At 41.7% G+C, this 22479-nt stretch overlaps 1 protein-coding gene across 1 annotated transcript in view; it reads right to left on the reverse strand.

The window, feature by feature from the left end:
* Window positions 1–22479, reverse strand: part of LOC116059772 (copine-9-like) — a 310601-nt gene that overhangs the window by 10125 nt on the left and 277997 nt on the right. Inside the window, exons 16-17 of the mRNA XM_031313026.2 lie at window positions 19616–19743; window positions 3941–4043 (exon numbers count right to left, since the gene is read on the reverse strand). Of these exons, the coding sequence (XP_031168886.1) occupies window positions 3941–4043; window positions 19616–19743 (231 nt within the window). The remainder of the gene's footprint in view (window positions 1–3940; window positions 4044–19615; window positions 19744–22479) is intronic.

Raw genomic sequence — 22479 nt, forward strand, 5'->3', positions numbered from 1 at the left:
AGCTAGCTAACAAGTCCCTCCTCCAGGATGAAAATAGCCAGCAAAGGCTAGCTCACTTTGAAGTACTGACATTTCGGGGTCTCTGCCACTCGTGCAGTTACATGACTTGGACTCAAGTCACAAATTTGATGACTTTAGACTCTACTCGAGAAAATCAAAGACTTGCAACTCGACTCGGACTTTAACACCAATGACTCGCGACTTCACTTGGACTTGAGCCTTGAAAAGACTTGATACCTTTCCCCAAACTCAAAGATTAAACAATACGTTATTTAAAACGTGTTTTAAAAATAAATTCACTTCCCAGCAAACGGATGGCAATATGCAAACGTGTGTGATTCTAGGCAGCAGTTTGCTGCTACAGTGCTCTGGCTGGCCCACTCAGGACAGCATGTTCACCTCAGCAGCACTGTGAGGATAGCAAACCACCAAGTCCAGGCTGCTTCATGTCTTATAACACTAATGTCCACACTGGTTTTCTGAATCTGTTGCCTTGTTTTGTTTAGTTGCAGCTCTTAGTGTGCAGCAGCCATGTCTCCTGGGAGCATCTCGCTCAGCCTCGGCTGTAGCTCCCTCTTTAACGGTCAGCTGAGCAATACACCGCTCAGTCACAGTGAGACACTTCTAAGCAGTGCCAGCAAGCTTTGACTTTCTCTTGCTTTAAGATTTATTTATTTGATTAGGACAATGCACATTAATCAACATTTCTGTAAATGCGCCAGTGTTAGCCAGTCGGCTAATTTTCAACTGTAGTCCTAGTTACCTAGCATGCATGTCTTTATGTTGATGAAAACGGAGCACCCAGAGGGAACCCACGCAAACACGGGGAGAACATGCAAACTCCACACAGAAAGGCCCTGCCTGGCCGTGGGCAAGCCAGCCTTCTTTGAGAATTCGTTATCAATCTTTTTCCCTCCCTTTGTAGAATTTCTTTTTTTACTTCAAAGCTTCAAGCTAACTAAGTAATAATAATAATAATAAATTCCTGTATTGAATTTGTGATTATTTGGCTAAAGATTTCTATTTCTTTCTATCTACCTTGCTGACACAACCACTAAGCTTTATGCAAATGATTGCGTTATGATGTCACAAATATGCAAATGAGCATATGACGTCATCTAGCTACTTTCATTGGAAAAGAGTTGGCAACACTGGAGCCAGCGTTCTGCCTTACATTAGGAATCGTGCAGAATTCTTAAACTCACATTTTATGGTGTGTTGCTCTGCCACTTATGAAGTTCTTATGGCTAATGTGTTAACAAACGGTTGCTTAATTAGCATTTACATAAATCCATGTTTCTGGTCACCAGATGAATACAAGTCCAATATTTTTGCTCTGTTTCTGTCTCCACCAACTCCTGAGAAACATCCAGTAGCTGCTGAATGCTCCACAGTGTCTGTCTGTCTGCTGCTGAGCAGCTAGAGTACAGAGGCTTCATTAGAGAGCTCTTTCACTGAGTACGATTACATGCACACCAATATTCCACTATAATTCAGATGACAATATTCCGAATTTGATACAGGTCATGTAAACAGCATATTCCGATTGGATATTCCGAATAAGGCCTTTTTCCGAATATAGCATTTTCTGATTAAGACGTGGGATATTCTGGTATTATTCGGGTTTTAGAAACCTTCTTTGGATATGTATACAGCGCATTCGGAATATGCATCTCAATCAGGGTTTTTACCGCAGGCTTAAGGTCAGCTCTGTGCGTTGCTATGGTTACTGTACACAAACCAACCAGCCAACAGTTTGCAAGGCTGCAGACCCGATAAGAAGGAGAAACACAGCTACTTTTAAACATTATCTAAGACTTGGATATTAATAGGTTTTTGGTAATGCGCACACATCGCTACGCCAACCTTTTCAAGAAGCTTGTTGAAGGAATGAAAGAGGGAGGCTGTGTTTGCACGGTCCAACAAGTCCTCCACTGCTGGAACACTTTGAAAAAATCGTATTTTGCACGGCTGCATGTAAACGGGAATATTAGTGGAATATTCACTTTCTTTAGCCAGGTAAACAGCTTAGTCGGAATATCATCTTTTTTAGAATAAGGGAAAAACCGGAATATTATGTGCATGTAAACGTAGTCACTGAAAACAGCTGCTGATGCTGCTGGAAATGGCTCCATAAGAGCACAAATCCTCAACCAAATAGGAAAACCAAAACAACAGGATGTAACAACTGTCTATAGAGCTGAGGGGAAGGGCAGAGTTGGTGATCATTCTCAGCTTCTCCATGAAAACTACCTCTCATACTTTCATTTTCATACTTTAATTGTTTTGGTCTTCCTCCAGGATTAGTGGGAACCATCACCGGATGGTCTGTTTAATCCCTCCTATTTCCTTCCTTTTCTTCACATGGACTGACTGATGATGTCTCCCAGGGTTCTCAGTGAGGTGGAACTGTTTCAATTTTAAGGACGTTATTTATTTTTCAATACATTTTTTATTGACTTTACTTCTCTGCATCAAAAGAAAGGACAGCTGTTGAAGAGTCACAGTTATTAGAAAACCCAACGATCTGGGGAAGGAGGCGCATATTGTCAGTGGCGAGGCGGTTTTTGATGAAAGCCAGTCTGGGCCTCCTGAATGATTCATACATGGTTCCAATCGAGAGGCTAGCGCTTTAGCATGTAGTTTGATATCAGTATTCAGTAGTAAGTAAGTAAGTTGACCATTCCTATGGATCCTTGCCTTTTTTCAGAAGTAAAGATATGATGGCAACGTTATTTTTTTTAAATAAATTAACCATTTGAATATGCTTAAAGAATTATATCCAGCAAGAGAGGTCCTACCTGGGCCTGGAAGTCTAAATGTAATTCTGGCAGTAAACGGTCTATGCCTGGTGATTTGCCTTTATTCATAGAAAGAAGGGTTTTATGGAGTTCAGAAAGAGATAGCAGTGGATTTAGAAAACTAGCACAGGATTGGCTGTCAGTTTATCCCTAATGTGTATAGAGATGAGTAAAAGGCTGCTAAATTGTCATTGATTTCAATTGGGTCAGTACACAATTTACCAGTGATGGATTTAACATAAGTAATATGGGCTAGTCTTTCATTGGTTTTAGGTTTTAGTGCTAGCAAGTGACTTGGTTGTGCACTGTTCAGATAGTCATTCTGCTTTATGCATGAGGAAGTCTGTTCTATGTGTGAGTAACTGGTTAAGGTCACTGCCCTGCTACACCCTGCTACGCCCTGCTACTCCCTGCTACACCCTGCTACGCTATGCAGTGCCCTGCTGCACACTGCAGTGCCCTGCTACACCCTGCTATGCACTGCTACACCCTGCCAATGTAACATCATGACTTTGCTTAAATATACACGCCACTTTCCTAAAGCCAGGAGGCGTGTTATCTGTACGCATTTTCAACTGTCCGCGTGTATGTCTACGTTGTATACAGCTGACTGCAGTCTGCAACGTCTTTCTAAAGCCACGTGGCCTGTGGGGGCTGGGTTGAAAAGAAAAAACGGTTTGGATTAGGAAAAGAAGAACGGGGTTGAGTTTTTGTTGAAAAGAAGAAACGGTTGGGATTAGGAAAAGAAGAACGGGGTTGGGTTTAGGTTGAAAAGAAAAAAACGGTTAGGATTAGGAAAAGAAGAACGGGGCTGGGTTTAGGAAAAGAACATACGAGGAAAAGAAACGCCACACACGGGACGCGATCCCCGCTTTCCTGGGTGAAAGTCCTGTGTTTTACGTAATATTGCATCATTAAATCTTACTGACCATGCACCAGTTGCCATGACAACCAAATTTAGTTTGACATAAATCTGTGGTTGAATCTTCTGTTATGGCCCTGAGCTGGTGAAATGCTAAACCTCTCTCTGATATTCCCTGACTGGAGGTGGTTTACAGTTGAATGAAGTTCATGTGGAAGCCATCCCTGTGCTGTCCCTACATACACACGTGTGTGTTCAGTGTTCAGTGTCTACTCACATTGACCACAGCCTCTTTGGTCTGAGCCATGTCTGAGATGACGCCATCTGTTATCATCAGCAGCACAAAGTACTGGGAGCCGTCAGTCACTTCTGCAGCACACCTAGCATCGCACACACACACACACACACACACACACACATACACACAGGTTACAACTTGTTGACAGCAGAATGATTTTTCAATTTGTGCTACTTTGATTTTCACTGCAGCCAAAAATGTCTGCATTACCAACATGCATCTTGGCCAAACCGTTTCATTTCACCTCCAAAACTCTACTCAGGTTTACGGAACAAGAATGAATCAGAAATTTGCATTCTTTATTTTTTCTATATCTGTGCAGTAATTTACTTGTGAAAAATAAAATGTTGAAAAAATTATAATTCCTATTTTCCAGGGCTGCAACACAGTTTTACTCAATAGTTTCCACACTGATACTGGTACTTGAGACACAATGACCCCAACCTGTAACTCATACCAACCCTCTTAACCAACTCTGCTAACATACAAGCACAGTTCATGCTTTACACTCTACATTTGGCATGATCTTCTTGGATAACATCTCTTGTGTTCACATGCAACACATTGCCTTTCAAAATGCTGAACTTACATTTCCTCCTATCCACTCTGACTCCTCACATGGACAAACACATGCTGCACCACTGTTTAATTAGCAATCAGACATTTAGCTGTGAAAGGGTCAAAGAGGAGCTCTTCTGTTTTGAAGCAATGGGTACCTTGAAAAGAAAAAAAATATGACCTAGAAAGGGGAGTGAGAATAAGAGGAGGAGGACGAGGAAGATCAAGACCAAGGAGAGCCATCATTTCTAATGAGATGCGAGCCACTTACAGTTTTTTCCAATGGCTAAAACACAATTTTGCAAACTAGGCTGGTTTTATCAAAATACTTAACACAATTCACAAAACCACACACCCAAACTGCAAAATACCTCATATATCCTGCAAAATGAAGCACTGCAACCAAAACTACATATAACATTATCAAAATCAAACTTTTGCACCAAATGGCACACACTTCATTCATATTACCAGATTTTTGTCTAACCAACTGCACACTGTTGGTCATAATGAAAAGCACTCTCATCTTTAGTATGCTTTGCCATAATACTAAAATAGTTCGAATTGTAGAAAATTCTTCAGATTGCTCACATGCACAGACATATTTGCAGATACACACACATGCGGTTTATTTTTCACCAAACAAATCAGTGCAACATATGCACAGCAGATAAATTTACATTGGACTGAACAAAAATATGCTCACAAAAAACAGTAAACTGAAAAAGAAAATTGCAGAAAAAATGTGCAGAAATGTAAAAAAAAAAAAAAAAAAAAAAAAAGGTGCTCACCTGTGGTCTTTTCATAGTGCTTACTTCCTGATTGAAGTGGTAACAATTAACCATTGAGGTGTTTGGCCAGGTGGCACATATATTGGCCAATTAGCTCATGTAGTGTCATTTTGAATGGCAGTCTTTTGAAATGGCAAACGTGACTTTTTGTCAGATTGTTGTGTCTTATGCAGAGAACCGTGTTCAGTGCATTTAAAAAGTGCCATTTTGAATTGCAAAATGTGTGTAAAGTAGAAAATGTGGTTAGACTTTTGGAGACTTGAGAAGAGGTTTTGCTCTCTGTGTGTCAGTTTAAATAATTGTGCTATGCATGTCATTTTAGTGTGTTAGCAATTGGAAAAAACTGTAAGCTGACCATGTGGTCACCATGGTCTAACAATGAGGGAGGCTGGGCAGAGTACAACCAAACGGGAGTCCAGACTTTGCGAAATGAGAATAGGTAAGACATGTTCAGTTCAGTTCAATTTTATTTATATAGCACGTTTAAAAACAACCATAGCTGACCAAAGTGCTTAACAAACTCAAAAAACCGCAAAATGTTAATATACACAAACAATACACAATACAAAATAACCAACGGTAGAAAAAGGTCAAGGTATCAAAGCTCAACTTCACTTGAAAGCCAACGAATAGTAGTGGGTCTTGAGCAAGGACATGAATGTTTCAATGGTCCGAGATGTTCTTATATGAATAGGTAAACTATTCCAGAGGTTTGGAGCAGCCACTGCAAAGGCTCGGTCACTTTTATTTTTTAACCTGGATCTGGGCAAATCGAGGAGCATCTGATTGGAAGACCTAAGTGCTTTGACAGGTGTGTGGACATGTAAACGCTCCAATAAATAAGAAGGCGACAACCCATTTAAAATCTTAAAACAAGCAATACAATTTTAAAATCAATCCTGAAACAGACAGGAAGCCAGTGGAGCATGGCCAAAACTGGTGTAATGTGGTCACGCTTTTTGGTCCCGGTTAAAAGTCGACCTGCTGCGTTCTGGACCAACTGTGACCGGTGAAGAGATGACTATCTAATCCAACATACAAAGAGTTACAGTAGTCTAATCCAGACTACTGTAACAACTGTAATTTCAGTCTTATTGTCATTGAGATCCAGCCATATTTTGAGATCTCTCAAACAGTTAAGCAAAGGCTGAAGTGTGTCCTTATCATTTTTTTTTAACAGGCAAATAGATTTGTACATTGTCTGCAAAACAATGGAACGAAATGTTATGTTTTTTTAAAATGGACCCCAAGGGCAGCATGAACAGAGAAAAGAACATGGGTCCCAAAATGGAACCTTGGGGGACCCCACAAGAAAGAGGGGCAGCAGATGAAGAGCAATTACCAAGGTGGACAGCAAAACTCCTATCTGTCAAGTAAGATTCAAACCATTTGAGGGCTATGCCCCTAATGCAAACACTTGTGTGTTTGAGTCGGGATAAAAGGATATAGCGGTTGACAGTGTCAAAGGCAGCAGTCAAATCTAAAAGCAGTAAGTAACAGTAGGTCTAAAATTTGAGAAAACTGAAGGATCCAAGTGGTTGCACAACAGCATGTTTACAAGCAGCTGGAACACACTCTGAGCTGAGAGATGTATTAACTAAGGAAAAAATACTCGACCCAACGGTGTTAAAAACATCTTTTGAGTAAGCGTGCAGGGATACTGTCCAGCAGGCAGTTTGCAGGACGAAGATGCTTAACTATGTCAGAGAGAAGGTGGAATGAAACTGGCTCAAACTGCTGAAAGACAGCTGGGCATAAAGGAGGAACAGAGGGGTCACTGGTAAAATCAGTGGATGAAAAACTCAGACCAGAGCACAATGTGTCCTGTAAAATTTGAAATGACTCACTTTTGAGTTTGTCCTTTTTACACTTTCTCTCAGCTTTTCTGCAGGCACGTTTGAGAGAGTGGGTAGTATCATTCAGCCATGGTTCTGAAAGTGCTTTAGTGCGTTTCTTCCTCAGAGGAGCAACAGAGTCCAATATCTCAGTACAAGTACAGTCACAGAGGTTGGTGAGTTCCTCAACATTAAGATTACAATCTTCAAGATTGTACAACACTGAGCCTTTAGCAGCAGAAACCTGTGAGGCAGTTAGAAGGTTGATTGCACGCACACAGTGTGCGGGAGCAACAGTAGAAACGTCCCAGCAGGGGACAACCACAGTAAATAAGACGATGATGATCTGAAATACATGTGTCACATATTTCACCAATGGCAACACCTAAACCATATGACAGCACAAGGTCCAAAGTATGTCCTTTTTCGTGTGTCGGGCCAGTGACAGACTGTGTGTAAGAGTCAATAAGATTAAGAAAATCCTTAGACATAGGTCTGGATTCGCAGCACACATGTATATTAAAATCACCAATGATTAAAAAGCGATCATATTTTAACGCAATCCTGGCCACATAGTCTGCAAAGTCCTGGATAAAATCCTTATTAAATTTTGGAGGTCGATACACCACCGTACATAACACAGTCATTGGAAAATTTGTCTCTAACAGCTGCAGCTCAAAGCTCGTCATCATGAAGCCAGGTTTCTGTCAAGAACATAAAATCCAACTCACAAGAAGTGAAGAAGTCATTTAGGAGAAAAGCCTTGTTGGCTAGCGATCTAGCATTAATCAGAGCCAAGCGAAGAGTTTGATCCTCACTGGCTGGAGGCGCCGCACGATCTAGTGGGTGCAGGTTCGAAAAATCCACACCACCTCGACGGATCCGAACCCGCATGGGAGAAGAAGGTACCATTAGCAGGTGGGCCTCGGAAATAATCGGTGAGCCACGGACAACGGGACAGAGCCAGCGGTCTCTCATTCCCAGCGATCGCCCGGCAGCAGACACGTAGCATCCATCAGGACACGCTACACAGGTGGACGTCAGGTAAGCCTTGAATCTGACCAGCACACCTCCGCGCTTTCCCCGTCGCCTGAAGCGTTTCTTACTGAGAAAATCAACAGGTGAACAGCGCAGGAACGCAGATATATCCGACAGAAAAGGAGGAAGGCTCGAGGACCAGCGGCCTACCAAATCATGTCTTTTAGACAATATATCAGCAGAGATTTGAATGTTGAGAAGTGTTTGGCGATCATAAACAAGTAAAGCAGAGACATCTTGACAGTATGTACAAATAAATAGAGCGATAGCAAACAGCAAACTAAGTAGACGAGACGTGACAGACAACTTGCCATGCACACTGGTGCCATCTTGATTCCATTCCATCATAGAGCTTGATGGAAGTCCTTGAACACACAAACATGTAAAGAATTGTGCTATGACTATGTGCAAGTAAGTCCTCTACATTACCAATTGATGCAAACTATCAGCAGAGTACAGACATATTACAGTATTGTTATCTAATGTTTTGTATTTCACAATATTGACCACTCTAGGTCTTTTCCTGATAAAGTCATGTTCCCTGTTTCAGAGAGTAGTTGAGCTATCAGCTGCAATGGTGTCTGAATTGATCTTTTATTTTTTAAAGATGTTTTTTGGCATTTTAGGCATTTATTTGATAGGACAGCTTAGACATAAAAGAGGAGAGAGAGGGGGAATGACATGCATCAAATGTGTGTGTGTGTGTCACTCTCTCTTGTCTGTCCGTCCGTCTGTGTCTCTCCGTGTGCCTGATCGCGTGTCTCGGTGTAGACCACCTCCGCACCTGATCGCAACTGCTATGAACTGACAGATTGGATAACATGGGCGGCTATTCGAGGCGCTTCCGCGCCCGGAGTGTTTTGGCTGTTAGTTTGTAAAATGCCTGTAGGGAGCCTTCTTTATATAGGTGGCCAAATTTTACTAGCCCACTTCTAAACCACACCTTGGTTACATCTCTAAGGACCTTTGGGAGAAGATGGTTTAAATGGGAGGGGGTTGCGTGGTATATGAGCTGAATACAACCTCTTTTTTTGCATACCTCTATCCACAACTAGTAACCATGCTTGCAACGTAGATCACAGACAATCTGTATGATCAATACTTACACTTTATTAATCTTGTAGGAATCCGCTGTGGAGTGGTTTGTGTGTCCTCCAAAGTCTAACGTTAGCTGCACTGAAACGTCAGGTGCAGGCAGGCACTGAGCTGTCACTCAAACACACTCCAAAAACTCATTAGCCAATGAGGATGCACCCCTGTAAGACCCGCCCACGCAAGATGTTTGTGCCAGAATTGCAAGCAAAGAGTTTGGAAGCGCAAACAAGAAAGCTGGGAGCAAAACTGCAAACGTGATGGAGAGAGCAAAAGAAAGAAAGAAGCAGAGGGAACTGTAAAGAAAAGGACATAATATCAAACAAATAAAATACCAATAAGAGCAAAAGACTGATCATTGAGAAAGAAGTAGAGAGAACTGTAAACAAAAGGACATAATATGAAACAAATAAATACCAATAGTTTACGACTACACAAATGTTTTATTTGCAAGTTTTGAATTTTACCTTTAAAAAATGAACACCTTGCTGGTCTGGTGTGCTATACGGGCCACCGTACTCCGGCCGTGGCAGCACACTTGCCCAGTATTCCAGCCACCAGTGTTACAATATAAAGGCATGCCACCCGCCAAAGTGGCTAGTGAGAGTGAGTGTGTTACCCGCCACTGCCGAAATCTACCCGCATTTGGCGGGTTGGCGGGTGCTGATGTCAAGCCATGTTTGGGAGGATGACCATTTTCACACTATTACAGAGGTGGTCAGCTTTGCCTCTACTAATTATTTTTGTTTATAATATAATTTAATGTTCGGAGATTTATGTTTACATTTAAATATTTTCTTTTATGAAGAAGTACACTGCACTATAAACTACTTGACAGTTTGATGCGATTATGGTATTTACTATTGTAAATACTCCTGTTGTCTGCTGTGTTCAGACTCCGCTACATTCAGGATGTGTCCTTTTTAAAGCTATAGTACATAGTTTCTGTCACCCCCATGAGGAATTATAAGTAATGACAACAAAACTGTCGGCGCATCCACATGATACAAGCCTCACTCCCCTTGCTAGGTCGGCATCCATTGCTTCAAAACAGAAGAGCTCCTCTTTGACCCTTTCACAGCTAAATGTCTTATTGCTAATTAAACAGTGGTGCAGCATGTGTTTGCCCATGTGAGGAATCAGAGTGGATAGGAGGAAATGTAAGTTCAGCATTTTGAAAGGCAATGTGTTGCATGTGAACACAAGAGATGTTATCCAAGAAGATCATGCCAAATGTAGAGTGTAAAGCATGAACTGTGCTTGTATGTTAACAGAGTTGGTTCAGAGGGTTGGTATGAGTTACAGGTTGGGGTCATTGTGTCTCAAGTACCTGTAAAAGGAAAGTTCTCCTTGTTTAAATCATTGTGCCGATTCACACAGAAAACATCGGATGGGATGAACGTCCTCCGCAGGCCACTGTACAACCATCAGAGGCTAAGAGATGGTTTTCAGTCATGTTGAAATGTTAAGCTGACGTAAGCTATAGAGTGTGTGTGTGTGTGTGTGTGTGTGTGTGTGTGTGTGTGCGTGTGTTGGGATCCCAGCAGGGAGAACGAAGCCCTGCTGTCTGACACTCAGTGTGGCCTGAGGCTGAGAGCAGGCAAAATGGCAAACTGTCTCTACTGGATTCCTCTCTGTCTGTCCTCCTGTCTGTCTCAACATCCGTCCCTCATGATTTCTCTACCCCCCCCCTCTTTCATCACACAGCGTTCTCTTCTATCCCCCAGCTTTCTCCCTCTCTGTAGAACAATGGGAAAGTATCAGCATTAATCGTCATCCTGGACTATACATTGCACATACTATATATTTCACACACTCAACCCATTCGGCCTCCTTTTTCTTATGCAAAACAGCTATTTTGTATATATTTGTTTCTGTATTTTTTGTTTATTTCATATTACTGTTTCATATGTTTGTTTGTTTATGTATGCAGGGGCACGTGATCACTGAAGGCTTGTATCATGTGGACGCGCCGACAGTGTTGTTGTCATTACTTAGAATTGATGACGTGATGAAAAGACCCAAGGACAGTTAGACCCGATCCTGATTCAAATGTGGTCCATCCAAACGGAAACAAATGAGAGAGAAAAAGTTGTGGAAAATCTTTTTTTATCAGTGGTCCCTTACCAACGCTGTCCCACGACTGCGCTTCAGCCGGCTTCTCAGTCTACCTGTCATACCCACAACTTTGGTTTCATTGACAATTGTAATTAGGGCCCGAGCACCAACAGCGGCGAAGGCCCTATTGAAACTGAAGGAATCATTTTCCCGGCAAATAAATCGCCTTTTTGAGGGGCTTAACATACTCAAAAACTCACCAAAATTGGCGGTTAAATCAATCCTGGTGAAAATTTACGTATTTGAAGGGTTTCGGCAATAGGCGCACAAAAATGGCTCGCTAGCGCCCCCTACAAAGTTAAAAAATGTTAGCTCCTGCAGTACGTTTAACGTAGACAAACGAAACTTGGTACACATATGTAGCATGTCAAGACGTACAAAAAAGCTCATTGGAGCCATACCCTAAACCCAACAGGAAGTTCGCCATTTTGAATTGAAAGTTCAAAATGAGTGGGATTTTGGCCATTTACACGTCGTACTTTAACGAACTCCTCCTAGAGATTTCATCCGATCAACAAGAACAATCAATCAAGAAAATTTTTTTGTCATGGCGGGGCAGCCATTTTGTGTGTTTCACCATCGAAACAGGAAGAGGGTGTAACTTGAGTGTACATTGTTCAATTGGCTCGAAACTTTCAGGATTCATAAGAGTTTAACCCTGACGACATTTACAGGCCGATATTGGCTCAAAGTCATAGCGCCTCCTAGTGGCAACAGGAAGTAGGCACAAAAGTCAAGGTGCTATACTTTAACAAACTCCTAGAGATTTCATCCAATGGACTTCAAATATGGTGTGTAACATCTCAACACCTTAAAGATGAAAAGTTATTAAAAGAAAAACTTTTCATCAAACGATGTGGGCGTGGCGTGGCGGCCATTTTGAGCATTTATTGATGAACAAAGAAGTTGTTGTAACTTTAGTGTTCATTGTCATATCTGCCCGAAATATCTCACGATTGACAGGGGTCCCGGCCTGAGGACATCTACAGGCCAAAATTGACTTTTGATCATTTGATCCTTTTGCCAGTCCAACGGGGGGCTGGGCTGGCAAAAGGAAATCTGCTTTATATGACAAATATCATCCGATTTACATGAAACTTATGTGTGGTCTACACGTGATACTGAGCCGCCCCCTATACTTTAACCACACCCATGTACTTAAGGCCACACCCCCATTTTATGGCTTTTGAACCGTTTAAGGTAGAGTCTTGTGTGAGATATTATTGAACTCAGCAGAGAGTTCCTTCTTCATTGGTGATGGTTTGGCCCGCCCCCTATACTAAAGCCATGCCCCTTTCATAACTGGTGACCCATTTAAGGTAGAGTCTTGTGTGAGGTATCTAGAACTCAGCAGAGAGTTTCTTTTTGATTGGTGATGGTTTGACCCGTCCCCTATGCTTTAGCCACGCCCCTTTCATAACTGGTGACCCATTTAAGGTAGAGTCTTGTGTGAGGTATCTAGAACTCAGCAGAGAGTTTCTTTTTGATTGGTGATGGTTTGATCCGTCCCCTATGCTTTAGCCACGCCCCTTTTTATAACTTAAGACCCGTTTGATGTAGACCCTTGTGTGATGTATCATTGAACTCAGCAGAGAGTTCCTTATTCATTGGTGATGGTTTGGCCCGCCCCCCCTATGTTTAAGCCACGCCCCCTTTCACAGCTAATGAACTGTATGACGTAGAGTCTTGTGTGAGGTATCATTGAACTCAGTAGGGAGTTCCCTTTTCATTGGTGACAATTTGCAGTGTCTGAGTGCCGCAAAGGTGCGAGGGCCCGTCCAACGCTGCTTGCAGCTTTATTTATTTTGGAAATGTCGCTCTTTTTATAGGCCTGATGGAGTTCACCCAAACAGACTAGGTTGTTCGTTTTTAGCAGTCAACCTACAGCTCGCTGTACAGTCTGCCCCATGTGCATGACTATTTACCCCACATGCCCCCACTTCCCCGCAGTCTTCTTCTCCGCCCACCATGGCAGCTCCCAGATTGATCACCCTCACCAGCTCCCCCCTGTGGCTTCATATGTCACCATCCCGTCCTCCAAACAAACGCTCTGGATGCCTATTCACATACCACCTCTCATCGTCCAACTGCATCCCTTCACTATGGTCAAACTATTTTTTGTCATCACGTCAACACAGCAATTCACAGTATGCCAATTTGATCAACCTCTGTCCCCTTCCCCAGTTCTCCCAACTAATCCCAAAACAACGTCATCTGAAAATAGCCCTGCTCAACACTCAACAAGCCAAGTAATAAAACTCTCATCCTGAATTAATTCATTACTGACAACAAACTGGACTTCCACTGCATCACTGAAATCTGGCACAAACCCCTGGACTACTTCTCACTCAAGCAGATCACACCAACAGGATTCACCTACACAGACAGACCAAGCACTGAGGTAGGGGAGGTGGCGTTGCCACTGTTCACAGAAAGGACATTAAAATAACCACCATCTCCATCCCAGCCACCCTGTCTTTTGAACACCTTCAAACTCTCTGTTCCCAGTCCTCTCGTCACTTCCATTATCTACTGCCCCCCCACCCAAGCCAAACCCCAACTTTCTCTCAGATTTTTCACATTTCCTGACCCAGCTCTGTGCTATATCACCCTCTGTCCTCATCCTTGGAGATTTTAACTTCCACATCGACAACATCAACTGCAAACCTGCCACTGAATTTCTGGAACTGTTAAACTGAAGAAGCGATACAGGAAGAGAGGAGATGAAACACAGAAAAAAAGGAGGAGGGGGGGGAGGGAGGCAGCTGGTGTCAAGTGGAGCAGTCCAGAAGGAGCTCAGTCCTCCAAGTTAGGAGATAAGCTGAGGGAGTCAACGAGTTCTAGGAAGGGTTCCATGTCTCTAGGAATGTTGAGATAGAACCTTTCAGAGAATATCTAAGCTTCTCAAGCTTCAAATTGTCGAGCACCTCTTTAATCCAATGGTCGTGTGTAGGGGGGCGGGAGAGCCTCCAGTTGAGCAAGATCAGTCTCCGGGCTAGCAGAGATGTAAACGTCAGGGCCCGCCTTAATGCAACAGGGAGGTCAGCATCAGAGGAAATACCGAATATGGCTTGTTTTTGCAGAACACGTCAGATACGACCGTCGTAATAAAAAACCCAAGTAGCGAAATCCATCCTCTACCTACTTAAATGACGCTTTTCTGATAGGCGAGCTTGTAGCCGGAATATGCACCGAACCGTTCCAGAATGTTTAAAATCACAGGGAGCATCCGCATACTCTGAGACTTTATGAGTTGTGCCACACCATGTGATGCCTTTGAAACCTTTCTCTGGCCAAACGGCCAGAGGTTCTATCGCGATGGCGAACAGGAGTGGCCTGGTACCTCTTCTGAGTGAGAGAAGGGGTGACAACGTGTCGTTAGTTTGAACTGAGGCCATCAGGGATGAATATAACAACCTTGACCGAGAGGATAAAATCGTCACCCAGGCCAAACCTGTCCATTGCCTCGTATAGGTACCCCCACTCGACCCTGTCGAAGGCCTTTTCGGCGTCGAGGGACACCATGATTTCCAAGGTATCATTACTAGACGAGTGGATGATGTTAAGTAGGTGTCTAGTGTTGTGGGAAGACTGTCAGCCAGGCATGAACCCTGTCTGATCTAGCGAGATAATGGAGGGCATCCTCTGTTGAAGACGGAGTGCAAGAACCTTTGAAAGAATTTTGACTTCTGGCCACCTCACCATTCTTATCATGCTTGACCTCACTGCAGCCTTCGACACCATCAACCACTCCATCCTCCTGTCCCGACTGGAAACCTACTGCAACATCAGTGGCATCACACTCTCCTGGCTCCGTTCCTATCTCACCAACAGACAACAGTTCATACACATCAACAACTGCACCTCCTCCATTGCTCCTCTGTCACAAGGCGTCCCCCAAGGTTCGGTGCTTGGTCCTCTCCTTTTCATCCTTTACATCCTGCCACTCGGAAATATCATACGCAAACATGGTCTTCACTTCCACTGCTACGCCGATGATGTCCAGATCTACATCTCTACCAAATCCATCACCACAGCTATATCCTCCACTCTGACCAACTGCCTCACCGATATTCAAACCTGGATGCAAACCAACTTCCTCCAACTCAAATACAATAAACCCGACTTGATGCTCATCAGTCCGAAATCCCTCACAAAGAACAATCATAACTTCAGGCTCACTGTCAACAACTCCACCCTGTCTCCATCCACACACATCCTTAAAGGGATATTTCACCGTTGGAAAGATGAATTTTAAATTGGGTCACTTATGTAGTAGAAATGTGAATTTTTTTTAGAAATTGGTGGCTTCTAGGCCGAGAAAAGCCAGAAAATGTGTTTTTGGCTCATGTGGATGAGAGACAACAAATCCCAGAATGCACTTGCTTCACTGCTTTAGTGTGTAGACACTAAAGCAGTATCCCGTCTCACTGTTGTGTCTGTCTGTAAACGGTAGGCGTGGCTTGGGAGTAGTCCCAAGCCACGCCTACCGTTTACAGACAGACACAACAGTGAGACGGTCAACTCAACTCAAGTGTGTTTTATTGTCATTTCAACCATTTTCACAAAACATTTCATTGTGGCTCAAGTGGTGTTACACATTTAAAATATATAAAAACGACATATGAAAACAACATACGAAACAGGCTACATTTAGTGTACACACATTATAGGCTCCATAAAGTTCAGCTAACACATAGCTACTAGCATTAGCGCTTGGTGGGCTGTAAATACCGAGTATAAACACAGCCGTAAATTTGTGTGGAATGGAGAATGGTCGGCATTTAACAGTCACAAACTCCACCAGCAGTTAGCAGTTAGTTGGATACAAAAGTACCCCATTTCTGCACCAGGCAGTCCGTGTTAACACAGCCCACCTCCACTAGCTAGTCTTACCCGGTGACAGAACAGCCGGCCTGATAGCTGGATAGTCCGATATAGTAATGTTCCCACAACAACAAAAACACAGCAGTCTCTGAACTCGCGTTGGGAGTTTCGTTGAAGTTGGATGTAGTCCAGTTTCTTGTCTAATGAGCGGACACTTGCAAGCAGGATTGATGAAACAGGTGGCCGGCTAGCGCTTTCCACCGGCAAACTCATTCAACGTTCCCCGCTGATGATGTCCCTTTACCGGCCAGAGGCATCGAGCAACACCGCTGGTCTCGATAGCAGGCGGGCGAAGCGGTGTTGAGTGTTATGTCTGTAATAAAGTGTCCTGCATATTCTCCGATCTGTACCAATGTATCCCAGTGGTACATGTGTGCGGTAGTTTGAATGCACATAATTGTTCTAAAATTTCCTTCGGGATGAATAAATCTATCTATCTAAAGTTTTCTGCTGAGAAGCCAGTAGCAAGGATTCAAGATGGCTGACACTCGTGGTTCGGGAATCTTCTCTGCCTTCTTTCATCTCAAAAACATTGCCTGTCTCCGTCCATCACTCACCTTCTCTGCTGCCGAAACTTTGATTCACGCCTTCATCACTTACAGAATTGACTATTGCAACAGCATCCTCTATGGTTCACCTGCAAAAGCCTTAAATAAACTCCAATACATCCAAAACTCTGCTGCCTGTCTCCTCACCCACACCCGTTCCCGTGATCACATCACTCCCGTCCTTCAGAACCTCCACTGGCTCCCTGTTTCCCAACGCAACCAGTTTAAAGTCCTCCTCCTCACCCACAAAGCCCTCCATGACCAGGCTCCTTCCTACCTCACAGACCTGCTCCACCGCCACAACCCCCCCGTAACCTCCGCTCCTCTGACGCAAACCTCCTCTCCCCACCACTCAGGACCACGCACCATACCTGGAGTGACAGAGCTTTCACCATTGCAGCCCCCTCCCTCTGGAACTCCCTACCCATACACATCCGTGAATGTACTGACCTGGACACATTCAAAACACTAATCAAAACACACCTCTTCAGATTAGCTTTCCACATACAATAGTCTTATATTTCTCACTTGATAGTTACTGGTTTTATTGTTTTTAATTGCTTCTAATATGCTTGGTTTATGTGTTGGTTTTATTGCTTATCCGTTTTTAATGTGATATATGTGCTGGTTTTTAACTGTAAAGTGTCTTTGAGTACCATGAAAAGTTCTATATAAATAAAATGTATTATTAAATAACAATTAAATATGTAGGCATCATATTTTCTGAAAATGCAAATTAAATCCTAATTTTGGACTTCAATAAATTTCAAGTTAACAGACACTTAGAAGTTGGTAAAAGTAAAATTCATAAATATATACCACTTGGCTGAGCATTGTTTTCAGACATTATTGTTCAAGTGCCTTATGTTGTTGTGAATAAAGCAACTTTAAAAATGCATCTGCAGTATACTGTATTTTGTGTAAATATTGTGATTTTAGTATTTGGCCAATGCACTCCTTACATTTTTAATACATTTAATTTTATTAATCTTATTTATCAATGTTAACGATGGACCAGGTCAGCACTTTATTTGAAGGGCCACAAACATGATGAAGTTATGAAGAAGTCATGTTTAGTTTAACTAAACTAACTTTGCTTTCAACACTACAATTCATCACAATATACGCACACTGCTGTGACTGGTCAGTTTTTTGAAGAAGACATGAACATCATTAATAAATCAGAAATCATGATGATTGAAATACCTTCATTGATGCATTTATTAACATATTGCTCCTGCATTAAATCATGCATGAGATATTATCCTTGTATATTACTGATTACCAAACTATTTAGATGTACATTTATGCATCTATTTACATATGATTTAGACATGCACTAATGGCCAGTAAGTGTGTTAATATATGTTAATAAACACTTATTAATGCTGAAATCCATAATTCATTCAGGTAGTTACTTGTTAAGTCTTTTTAAAATTATCTTGTAAACCATTAATAACTTGTTAACTGGTTTGTAATTGATGTAATACTTATTTTAGAAGTTGTGAATCCATCATTTATAAAGTATTAAATGAGCTTATTAATAAAAGAACACATATATTTGTGTTGACATATTTATGTGTAATAATGTAGGAACAATGCTTTATAAATGATGAATGAAGTATTTACAGATACTTAACTAATCAAGCCATTTTGCATACACGTTTGAGACGCTTCCTAACTTCTGCTCCACAGTCAATTTGCACAAGGTACCAATCATGTGATCATGAGGAAAACACGTCAAGCTTTATCCTGCACTGCACAACAAATCTGATGCAATTCTATTACGGATAAAGCTCAACGAATGTCTGAATGTCAAACGTTGAAACACCTCCTTTTAGCCTAGCCTGTTTGCATATGGGCACATCTGCATTGCTTTGGCTACTAGCCCTTTATGTTGCCACTGTACAGACAACAAACAACAAGTCTGAAATCTGAGAATGATAGATCTGAAATTACGAAGAAGCACCCTTTCTATGACCACCACACCAAATGTAACAATTTAAAGTTACTTTTAATATTAACCAGTTACTTTTGATATTCCACATTGACCACTCCTTACATCGGCATGAACTAGATCCACCGCACAGCACGCATTTAAAAAGAAATCTGAAAATGTCTGGAAACACATAACATGTAAACTGTTCTCGACAAACACAGGGACTATTGACAGTTTTTGTGAGTAGCTTATCACTGCCATCAAGTCACCTCACATACTTTCTGTTAGTATTCATAACATGCATACATAAACAGCTGGCATCCCATGATGCTACAGGATAAGTGACATAACTCATGGAAATGTGCAGATTGTATTGTATGAGAGAAATTATGTATGAGTGTGTATTAAAGTATGTGTTTGTGAGTGTATTTGGGTGTGTGCGTGTGTGTGTGTGTGTGTGTGTGCGTGTGGTGTGTTTGTGTGTGTGTGTGTGCGTGTGGTGTGTTTGTGTGTGTGTGTGTGTGTGTGTGTGTGTGTGTCAAATCTGAAAATGTCTGGAAACACATAACATGTAAACTGTTATTTTCTCGACAAACACAGGGACTATTGACAGTTTTTGTGAGTAGCTTATCACTGCCATCATGTCACCTCACATACTTTCTGTTAGTATTCATAACATGCATACATAAACAGCTGGCTTCCCATGATGCTACAGGATAAGTGACAGAACTCATGGAAATGTGCAGATTTTATGTATGAGAGAAATTATGTATGAGTATGTATTCAAGCATGTGAGTGTATTTCAGTGCATGTGTGTGTGTGTGTGTGTGTGTGTGTGTGTTTCTCACCGAGCCACCTGGTTGATGACAGGAGCAAAGTTAGTGGGGCCATACAGCTGAACAGTTCGCAGGCTCTGGAAGTAAGCCTCTAGTACTCCCTCAATGGCCACACAGTTTGGGTTTTCTGTATTTGAGTTCTGCAAGAGAGAAAACTCAGTTTGTGAAAAAACATTAAACCAATTAAAAGGAAACCAACAAGGGTTTATTTGTCTTGCCTTGATGAAATCTATTTCTTAATACACATGGTGAATGTGCCAAAGGTTTTCACTGTACCTTTAAGCTTACAAAGAGCAGATACTGGGCAGCATGGCCCAGCCTTATATCTACATGCTATCTGCTACATCCAGACTAAAGCGGCTGGCTCCACTGGCTTGATTGGCACTTTCCACTGAATGTCATGGCCTGCTCGGTAGGATTGGGCATCAAGAATCGGCTCCAACTTGGAATCGTTTCCAAAATTAGGATTCCAATGGAAACGTTTCTTTATTGGAATCGTTCAGAATCCGATCGGTTCCAAATTTAACACACGCAAGTTTTGGTTTCTGTAGCGGCCACCGTACTTCCAGGCGCTTGTTGTGTTGAAGCCATGGAGCACAGTAAAGTGTGGTGTTCTAAAGTGTGACTTTATTTTATGTTGAGAAAGTCCTGTAAAACTGTAAATCACCATTGAATCAAAATTTTTTAAAATGGTTTCAACTGCACCCCTCAAAGAATCGGAGCCGAGAATCGATAAGAACCGGAATCGAAAGGAAGAATCAGAAATGGATTCAGAATTCTTCAAATCAAAACGATGCCCAACCCTACTGCTCAGTAGTACACTGACTCCTGCTGGAGATCGGTTGGCACTAGCCCAGTCAGCCTGGTTTAATTTCTCTGCTTGCTTTTTGATATACACGTACACCTCTCTAGTGGGGATGGGCAAGTACTCACTTTGGTACTCACTATTCGTTCAACGTATCGAGTACTTGCTACTTTTTCTTTTTGCTTTGTAACTGTCAATATCTCACTACGATGTGTCACTTTGACAAGTGACTCATGCCAGCGAGCTAATGCTTACGGTAACATTATAACCTTACAACAAGATTCAACAGGCATCAAGTTATTTTCAGTATGATTGTTTTGACCACTGCTTAGTTATATATATAGATATTTGTATATATCGATACAAACAAAAAAACATTGTTTTTTTCTAGAATCACACACAGTTTATATCTGCAATACCTGAAAATAGTAATGCAGAAAATAAGGGTTAGAATGCTTTCAACGGTGCATTGTGCTCCACAATGATCATACCAACAAGTAACCTGGACTGTTACTGATTTTACACTTCATAAAAGCCAGAATGAAATGTATGTTCGCTTTTGTGACAGTTTATATGCTGGTTTATCAATGTGATAGATTTGAAATGGCTTACTGACAGAATAAAATGTCTGGGACCAAAGTTGGACTGGTGTTATTCCACCGCAAACTGCTCAAGACTCCATGACAGGAAACAAATCACAGACAGTTGAATATTAGAAAATGAATATCAATCTGTTAACTTCAAGTTAACCTATTAACTTCAAGTTTGTTAACTTGCTGTAAATGGCTGCTGCCATTACACATTCCAAACATCTGTAAATAAAAAAATAAGTCAAGAATAGCCACAGGAAGCTTTTTTCTATGTTTTTATAAAAGAACTACAAAGTCCTAGTTATGAGTGATGAGATGTTAGCCTCTTTGCGTCCTGTCTAGTAATTGACACAGGGCAGGAGGGTCTAACTGGTTGAGACGTCAGGCAGATGTTGTTCTTCACTTTTGCATTTCTTTTGGTTTGAAATAGATCACTTTTTATTTAAAGTGTTGAAATTCATTGTTAGCCTTAGATGCATGCATCAAGTCTTATGTTTTTGATAGCTTATAAGCACCTGTACAGGTGCATGCATGTCAACTCATTCATATTATTGATAATCCGTAAAACAGAAACTATACTCTGTTTTAAGATGTTGAAAATAACTCCATCTTGAAGAATTTACATTTTGAAAGCTTTGACAATAGACATTGAATCCATATACTATTCATAATTAACTACATAAATACAAAATAAAAGTTTAAATTGTGCACACTTTAATTAATCCATTGGTGTCTTTTGGGTCTCTTTATTTTTTAGTCATTCTATTTTCAGAAACAGAAATTAAGCAGGATGATCACTGCTCCAGCTGGCTTAATCTTTGCTAAGGTGCTGGAAGCATCAATAAATCCAAACTGATAAAAGACATATCCGCACACTTAGATTCATGCAATCTATCACTTTATTAACCTTCTTCTAACACATAACAGACCATTAACGGAGCATACATCTCAACATTGGATAGGCAGGCAGAAATAACCAATCATATTCCAATCATTGGCAATAACAACACACACAACACATCCAACTCCTGGGAATTGTGGTTGTACTGAATGGTGTACTGTGAGGAATGCCAATAGAAGCCCTACTTGCCCCTTATATAACTCTAGATAGCATGTAAACCATTTGAGGAATTTATGAAGGAAGGAGTTTCTGTTAGTGTTAAAAACAAAAACATAGAAATTAGCATATTCCACTTTTACATTGGGCAGCTGTGGCTCAGGTGATAGAGCAGTCGCCTACCAATTGGAAGGTTGGTGGTTTGATCCCTGGCCCTGCAGTACCATGTCGAAATGTCCTTGGGCAAGACTCTGAACCCCGAATTGCTGCACCATTGGAGTGTAAATGAGTGTGAAAGTTTATCTGATGAGCAGGTGGCAACTTGTACGGCAGCCTCGGCCACAGCGTATGAATGTGTGTGAATGGTGAATGGTTCCTGTACTATGTAAAAGCACTTTGAGTAGTCGTTAAGACTAGAAAAGCG

The sequence above is a fragment of the Sander lucioperca genome, chromosome 6 (assembly GCF_008315115.2).
Source record: "Sander lucioperca isolate FBNREF2018 chromosome 6, SLUC_FBN_1.2, whole genome shotgun sequence".
Classification (NCBI taxonomy): Eukaryota; Metazoa; Chordata; class Actinopteri; order Perciformes; family Percidae; genus Sander; species Sander lucioperca.